General features: G+C 38.8%; 1 protein-coding gene across 1 annotated transcript; it reads right to left on the bottom strand.

Annotated features, from left to right (window-relative positions):
* Positions 1 to 303: 303 nt before the first annotated feature.
* On the bottom strand, positions 304 to 8,776 carry LOC109966846 (pyroglutamyl-peptidase 1). Its single transcript, XM_020612027.1, has 5 exons — positions 8,556 to 8,776; positions 6,679 to 6,731; positions 5,360 to 5,476; positions 3,953 to 4,185; positions 304 to 3,307 (listed from the first exon to the last, which is right to left on the bottom strand). The coding sequence occupies exons 1-5, from the start codon at positions 8,587 to 8,589 to the stop codon at positions 3,112 to 3,114; spliced, it is 633 nt and encodes a 210-aa protein (XP_020467683.1). The 5' UTR covers positions 8,590 to 8,776; the 3' UTR covers positions 304 to 3,111.

Genomic DNA, 8,776 nt, shown 5'->3' on the forward strand with positions numbered 1-8,776 from the left:
GATTAATAGGAGTCCAGCAGCAAATCTGATTCAGACAGGATTCATTAAAATGGAAATTGTCCAGCACAAAAACTAATACATAGGCAATACATTTTTTTCTATAATAGAGTTGTGACACATGCAGAAGTCAGGCCAAACATTGACTTCATAGCAACGTCTATGGTTTTGGATAGGCCTGTTTATTTATTTGTCTTTGTCTGGCTTCATACTTTTCTGAATGGACAATTGACAAATCCATTACATGCTTTCAATAGGCATATGTTGGGGGGGGGGGAAAGAGCTGTAATATTAGGCACAAAGACAGTGTTTATAATCTTTTAATTCTTTTTATTTCAAAGCCTTTTGCAAAGCTGTAATTTCTTATTGAACAGTGCTTAATGTTACTGTACAACACACTGACATTAAAGAAGTTTTTTTTTTTTGAGGTAGCCGCACATCTGACTGGATAGCATCAGTAATATATCTTTGATCAGACCTTCTGACAATTTGTAAGGCCTTTTCATAACACAAACAACAGCAAGGCACAGGAGAGAGTCAGGGTCAGAGGTCACCTCATTTGTAAACTTGAGGCTTTCACTTTTGTGAGCACACATTTTAGGTGCCACTCCTCTACAACCCTTTCACTTCTCAGCACTCACAAAGCCACAGTAAAACATCAGCACCTACAAACTCAGAACTAAAACCTGTCCGTCAGTCAATGATCCCATACAAGACCCCCCCATCCAAGATGTACATTAAATAACAAAGGCTAAAATATAATTTAGGTCTGAGAAGTTGTTAAATGTTCATGATGTTACATTGCGGTAAAAAGCATAATACATAATAGCAACTGAACCCACTGACGCCAGCTTACCTGTGTCAGGAGAAAAAAAAAATATTTTAACTAAAAACGTAACAATGGGTCTTATGGTTACTGCTGCAAAACACACTGTTCAGTTAGTTTGTTAAGACTAGCTATGACAGTTTAAAACTACATCCCTATTTCCCACTGACAGAGTTTTATCAGGGACGCATGGGGGTCTGAAGCAGTATGCAGACCATTCCATGTAATATGTTCTAGTAAAACTGATGAAAGTGAAGTTCGGTGGTGTGGGCTGTGACAGCAACTCAGCAGCCGGGGAAACACCGATCTACACAGTGAAGACAATTCAATTTAAAAAAAAAGCCCTAAAACAGAACATTACACCCAGAGTGGCACCATCACAGGCAGTGAAAGAATCTGCTAGAGTTTAACAGGTCAGAACAAACAGAGCTTAGGAAAAAGAAAGTATAACTCACCCATAATATATATCATATACATAATTCTAATCACTGAGGGGAAAACAGTAAAACTTGGTGTGGATGTGTATGGAAAGCTACATATTTCAAGTTAAAGTGGCTGAAAATAAAAATGCAAGCATTCACATTGCTTGAAAAATGGTGTCTGAATTCCAGATTAAGTAAAAATGAAATACAGAAGAAAGAAAGTGCTACAGAAATAAAATTCCAGGCCCAATTCTGACTGAACTGAGAGTTCTACTTCACTGAATCAAATTCTCAGATAAAATGAGCAGCTACTTCTGATTCAATGAAGGGAACAGAATGGTTTTATAAAGGAAAGGAATTCGCCGTTTGCCTTCAAATTTAAAATCAAAAACAAACTGCAAATTGCTTTTTTTTTCCAAAACTGCAAGTTTTCTACACAGCTTAAAACAAAACAAACATAAAACCAGCGGGTATCTTTGCACACTAAAGATCCTACATCACCGGAAGTGAAATGTTTAAATTAAAAATGAATGTTACTACTCAGAAATGCAGCGCAGTGACTTCAGCTTCGTGCCACAATCCAGTGTGGAACTCAACACTGACACAGTGACAAGAAGATTCAGTGTTAATCTGTCAAGTCTTCTGGTTCTTTACTGTTTGCAAAAACGGCTTAATGCAGCTTTAACGTCTGGTATTTGTTCAGTTCCTTAAAAAGTACATTAATGGATGTACAATTAAAAAAACAAAACAAAAAAATATATATATAATATTTTGCTTAGTACATGTTACACATGCCTTCATGCAATCTGAATTTCTGCAGTAAATAGTGTAATGCTTAATATTTTCTCAAACAGTAATAAAAGGATATGTCCTAAATCAGTGAGCGAGATCTGCAAAATAACACTGCACAGCCTAGGGTCAGATCTCATCAGGGGGGGATTTTGGTGTTTTCCTGTCAGAACTGGGCCGACAAACTGGGGAAATATGAGTTGGAACCAACCCGTTCCCTGATTTCAATAACCTTTGTAAAAGAAGGCAAATTTACAACTTCTTATAAAGAAAAAGGACTCCAGAAACAATTCAACATCAAATCTGAAACAGTACAGTTCGGCTTTAGAGCAACTGAAAAGAATGTCTGAAGGAAACTGAAGCTATCAAACAGTTCTCTGCTAAACTTCGCTACTTAAACGATAATGTATCATGTATATTAACCATTTAGCAAGAAACAGGTGTTGACACCTGTTGAATGAAACAAGGCAGAGCAAAACTCAAAATCCTGAATCTCAAAGTTTGAGGATTAAGCATTACAAAAGTAAAATAATGTAGAGTGCATCTAGCACTTTCCCCAAATGTCACTTCTATAACTATCTCAATAACCCTAACCCTATAAGGTGCAATAATAGGAGTCACATTTGGGGTTATAGGTTGTATTACTGCTACATTACAAACGCTCTGCATGACCTTCTGCACATAAACCAATATGCGTAGTACTTTGCTGCTGTATTTTCACAGTTGAACCTAGGGTATGTTGTGTATTTTACACTCTAAAATCAATGGTTCATGCTTCTCAGGAGTGGGAGAAAAGCTTATGTTACAGTGTGACCGAGGGCTGTCCTGAAACTTCCACTTTATCATCTTACCATTGGCAGACATTAAAACGTTACCAAATCAGGCCTAGTAAAACAAGAAGCAAAAACCTAAGATAAAGAGAAGCAAAATATTCAAAACATCATATATATGCTGAAGTTTTCATTTTGTCCAAGTAGAGATAACAGTTTAAAACAAAGATGTTTGGCTACTTGTGATTAAGTGCAATTTCTTTTGTGTGGTGACAGCTGAAGAGGCTGGTTGGCATCTGGAGGTCACTTAGTGGAAATGTTGCTGGCAGTGGATCTTCTCCTCAACCTGATCCAGAAGCTCCAGCATCTCCTGGATAATGGCCTTCACCGCACGACCCAGGTCTTCCCCGCTGTAAGGCTTTCCGAGAGGAGGCACGTGGATGAAGGCAGAGCGACCGTGGCTCAGGTACAGAGACGTGTAGTAGGTGAAATCACAAAGATACCTGCCCGGGAAAAGAGCAGGGAATTACATGCAGAAATAGAAGATGCAATAAAAGCCATATACTGAACTTACTGATACATTTACTATGACATTTGGAAAGATTCACCAATAAATCACTTGTTATTTTCCATTTTGTATTGACATTTATATTATTAGGCTCCCTGTTTCTTCCCAACTTATGGGAACTTATTTGTTCTACAACCCCAAATGAGAAAAAGCAGGGACAGTATGTAAAATCAAAATTAAAATCGAAAATAGTGATTTGTAAATCATCAGTGTCCTGTATTACATTGAAAGCAATGCAGCGTCACATTATTTGATGTGATCCTTCATCAGTTTTATTCTTTGTTCAAAATAAACACTCACTAGTTCCTATTGGCTATGGTGCATCCTACCTTTACTCCAAACTTTGTTGCCCACAGTTTCACCTCAGCTGCTGTCTCTCATACTGTCATTTGCTGAATGCAAACCATCAAACTAAACATGTCTCACAATCCATAGAGTAAATATTACATATACCATGTTTGTGTGATAATGTGTTCTCATGTCTGTATTTGTCATGAGCTGAAGCATGTGGTCCAGAGTTGAAATGCTGATTCTAAGTGGGGAAAAAAAACACAAACAAAACAAAACAATGAATAGCTACCTTCCGGCATCTTTAGAGACAGACACAGCTACTCCCAGCCCAGAGGCAGTCACTCTCTTGCAGACTAGTTCCATGTCAATAACAGAGTCAATACAGTCTGGGCCTCCCACGATGCAACACTGTGAATCAGGGCAGAAGCTACTGTTGTCCAGACCCTTATATCCATGATTTCTGCCACACTTCTCCAGTGTGACAGTGGTGGCCATACCTGAGACTCCAACATGAACTACCAGCTGGCAAACAAAGGGAACAGGAAGACCAAATTAATTGTAGAGGTCAGGTTTATTTGCACAGAGAGAGTGGGACAAAGAAAGCAAAAACCAGGGCTAACATCAGATTGGCTTTTTGAGATGGAGAGCAGCCAAAGGACTCAGATTTTTAGATGTGGCATTTTTCCTTCTGGATGTGCTAGCCTCTAAATCTAATGCTCCCCGCAGGGGGAGGGCACGGCACAGGGGAGGAGGGTGCACACACACAAATCATGCACATGTTGGGTGCAATTTGCTAGGCGACCAAAAGGCTTTCCAGGAGCTGGTTAGCAGATAACTAGTTTTTCAAGCAGCAGACTTGGATGCACGATGTGTGTGTATGTATGTATGTATGTATGTATGTATGTATGTATATATATATATATACACACACACACACACACACACACACACACACACACACACAAGGAAGAGGAGACGAGCTGAAGCAAATAAGAAGGGGGTGTAGGTCCACCTAAATCAGCTTCTCCTGCATTTTCTTTGTGGTCTGTCAAGCTCTCTGCAGTTGGGCACATTGAGGTGTCGTCACAGAGCGCTGCACCCAAGCTTTTAACTTCAGTGCAGTGCACAGGGACAGCACACCTGATCTTGCGCTGTGCTCAGCTCGGTGCAGTGCAGATACGTTCCTGCGCCGTGCAACACATAGAAATGAACGGGTTTGATGGCGGAGCGTAGCGCCCACTGCATCCTATCTAAAAACAGCTTTAGTGTCCAGTCAAGTGGCCTTTGTGGCCTCTGATATATGAATGAAATGTTTTTACGCCTCTTCTTTTTTTAAGTAACGCTTCTGATATTGTTAAGGCGCTGGCACAGTTTTAAAAGTATTGTTTTAGCACTGGTATCACAAAAAAACCCAAATGATACCCAACCCTAGACTGGAGGCTGCATTTTGCACAGTCTATTGCAACCAGACACTGTAGTCTTACAGCATGTGATGGTAGGGCAAAGACTTTATAGTGTTAATTTGTTGTGAATCTCACTAGAGCCTCTAGCAGCTGAAAAGAAATTAGGTAGATAGAGAAGCTTTAAATTTATCAAGGAACAGCGATAAGACATTGCATATTTTAAAATCATTGGGCGGGTGAATATGATCCAGAGGAAGTAGGACCACTACTGCAAATAGGTGTTGTCCTCTTACCTGTGGATGATACTGCTTCCATAATGAAGGAACCAAACTCTGGACTTTCTGGTACTCTACGGGAACCTCGTATACGTGCAAGTCCACTTCACTGCCCAGTCCGAGCTTCTTCAGTTCCTGACAGGGCAAACAAAAACATGAAGGCAAAAATTCTTTCCACATTTTAAGACATTTGTCATTTCTTTGATTTGAGCAAAATGTTCCACATTACTTGTTGTCTCTGAAATCTCACAGCTTGGTTCTAAGTGGAGTATGACTTCTCCTCTGCCCCAAATATTTTCAGAACAATGGAGACATAGCAGGACCTCCGAGTTTAGATAATATGTTGTAAAAATGCAGTAAATAACCCTGACAAAGTGCAAATTTACTTTTCATAGAAGAGCAACAACAGGCTTAGCTCAGAGTCCTCCAAGCCTATTCCCTCACACTTATTGCCCACTGACAGCTATTTGTTTCCTGCTAAATATGTTACATTTGCCTTTTTAAAGCTTATATAAGAACTTATTTTAAAATGCAATCAATGTTTTCAATACAAATCCAGTAAGTATGTACACACTCAAAAAAGTAAATCAATTACAATAACATGATCACAATGGTGACATATGGCTAAATATTTCTGACATCTTAGGAGTCTAGTCACAAGTTTCTTTAGTTACTTTTTCACTTAAAACTGAAATATGTTGTTATAAAAACCATAGGATTGAATTGCAATACTCACCCGTCTTTGTAAATAAGATTAGTATGAAAAAAGCAAAAAAAAAAATAAAAGATGTAATCATACATATTACAAGTAAGACAAATCTGTGTCAAATTCACAGCCAGCAGACTGACCCCTCCCCCCGGCTCCCACAAACAGCCCTGGACAGTGACCCCCACTTGTATTAAAAAGACATGTTTGCCCACGTCTGTAACCCCGCCACAAAGCGACCCTTTGTTTGCCCTTAATATCCTTATCAAGCCTGTCTAGACACCCTGACAACCACCATCGTCATCCCCCACATGCAGTTTTCCCAGCTGGACTCGGAGAGCTGCATGGTGTAAAGCGGCAACTATCAGAGCATCATGTAAACATGATAGGCAGAATAACCTTCAAGAACAGTTTTCATAATAGGTATACAAAATTTTAGATCTATTTGTTTATCTTAGTATAATAAATGATACATATGTGTGACCATATCTAACATGAATAGAAGCAAATCCAACCGTTTCATCTAAAATCTTACTCTTATTATTTCATTCCAGATCAAATTTAATTCAAAAGAAGACAAACAGTAACATAAACAAGTGCATTATAACAGCAATAAAAGTGTGAGACATACCTGTACTGCTACCCAGCTGGCGTTGACCGTGTGCTCTCCAAATGGTTCAAAACCTGCAAAACATATCAGTTTCCTATTTCAGTTGCTGTACTTATACTATATAATAATGGAGTTATGGAGTTTGGGTTTTACAAAGCAGGAGAAACATACAGGTAAGGTGACCAGTGATTTAAGGTAGTCTTTTACTTTCACAAAAAAACAAAACAGAATACAATTGAGAAATACACACACACACAAAAAAAAACACAAAAAATGCATGTTGCATTTATAATATAAACTATACACCTTATATCTTTAACTGTATTGTATACAACTAAAGCTTTCACTACTTCAAGATTCACCAAAAGTGTTAAAAAACACAGACATTACTGCTTAAAATTAGCTGTTTAAGTTAATAAATTCTGCAGTGGTCCAGCATTGTGCTATACTTGAATTAGCAAAATAAAAATCAATCACTATCACTAATACAAATCTTTCCCTGCATCACTCCATTGACCTCCAAAAAAAGACTGCAGAAGCAGACTTGTTTATATAGGGATATACAACTGATCCCCCTCCACCACCCTTCCTAAGGTCAACGGGGTCTCTGGAGGTTGGGTAGAGGGGGGAGCAGTCTGCCTGACAGGCTGCTGAAAAGGAGCAGGGTGAGGGGCCGGCAGCTGCCAGCCAGCTGGCTATTGTGAAGGTGCTGTTCCCAGGCAATCTACACATCTATCAGCTGGGACTGCGAGCCTCTGCACCCCTTTGTGTCTAAAGTCACTACCTCTCTTACTTATGTTCAGATTTAATGTTGAAGCTTGTATTTTGCTCATTTACAACATACTACATTGAAATGGCTGAAAGGAGAGTTGCACTGAGTCTTGTTTTTGGAAAAACAACGCGGAATACATAAATATTCACTGACATATGCATATCACTGTAATTACGACTTAGAAATTTCTTGTTTTTGGAATAGTGATGGAAAATGTTTTTCTTAAATGAAATAGGCACACACTAGTAGAACACAGCTGAAATAAACAGTTACAGATTATTGCAATCTGATTATTGTGATTGAATAGGAAATATAACTGAAGAGCTTCAAACACCATGTATGAAGAGGCCTGATGTTGAAAACAAGTCAGACGGTGAAACTCAAAATACAAAGCAATAAGGAAGAGAAGCATAAACACCTTTCCTCTCTTAGAAAAGCTAAATGGTCCTGACAGGTAATATCAACAATCTGTTTTATAAATCAGAATCAGCTTTATTAGCCAGGTATGACGGACACAGGAGGAATTTGACTTTGGTACAAATGAGGAGAACCTTGCTTTTTCTTCTACATTTGCTGTTGCTCTGTTTTTATAAACATTTACTTAGCTAATTAATGGAATAAAAATTTGTTTAACAGTTATGAGCAGCTCTGATACACATGGTATTCCGATTACCATTATAAGATCATGTCTAGTGTATCTAATTTATTCATTATTTATAAGGTAGATACAATTAACGATAATTGTCATAATATATGCACGAAGAAAAGGGGCTAAATATGTAGAAAGCACAAAAAATAATTAACTTCTGATGAATAACGTTAACGTTTAGATGAAGTTTTGTTTCTTATTGCCGTTCAAGAAAAAAAAAACAAACAAAACAAAAGCTAACCTTGCCTAGCCTGTCAGTAGCATATGCTAAGAAATGCAGCCATACAACCAGAAGTTATTGGTAAAACTATAAACAAAACGTTTCCTTTAGCTGTCTACACTGCAGAGGAGTGCAGCAGTAGCAGCCGGACGCCATTACCGGTAGAGCAGCTGTTATCTCCATAACTTTTCCTCCACTTCACCCCGCTGAGCGGTCTGCCCACAAAGATAACACTTGCAGCAAAAAGAGAAACAAACCTGTAACGACCACACTCCGTTTACTGTTATCCATCTCCCGTAATATTGCAGAGGATCCGATGGTTTTCTCGGTCTTTACTTTGAAGCAGGACCGTAAAGAGAGTCGATACCCCCCACAGCTGACGGCTCCTTCTGCCGAACACAACCCAAACCACCAGTCCCTCTTAGTCGTCGTCGTCTTCTTCTTCTTCTTCTTCTTCTTTCCCCTTCTTCTTCTGCGT

The sequence above is a fragment of the Monopterus albus genome, unplaced genomic scaffold (genome assembly GCF_001952655.1).
Source record: "Monopterus albus unplaced genomic scaffold, M_albus_1.0 scaffold120.1, whole genome shotgun sequence".
NCBI lineage: Eukaryota > Metazoa > Chordata > Actinopteri > Synbranchiformes > Synbranchidae > Monopterus > Monopterus albus.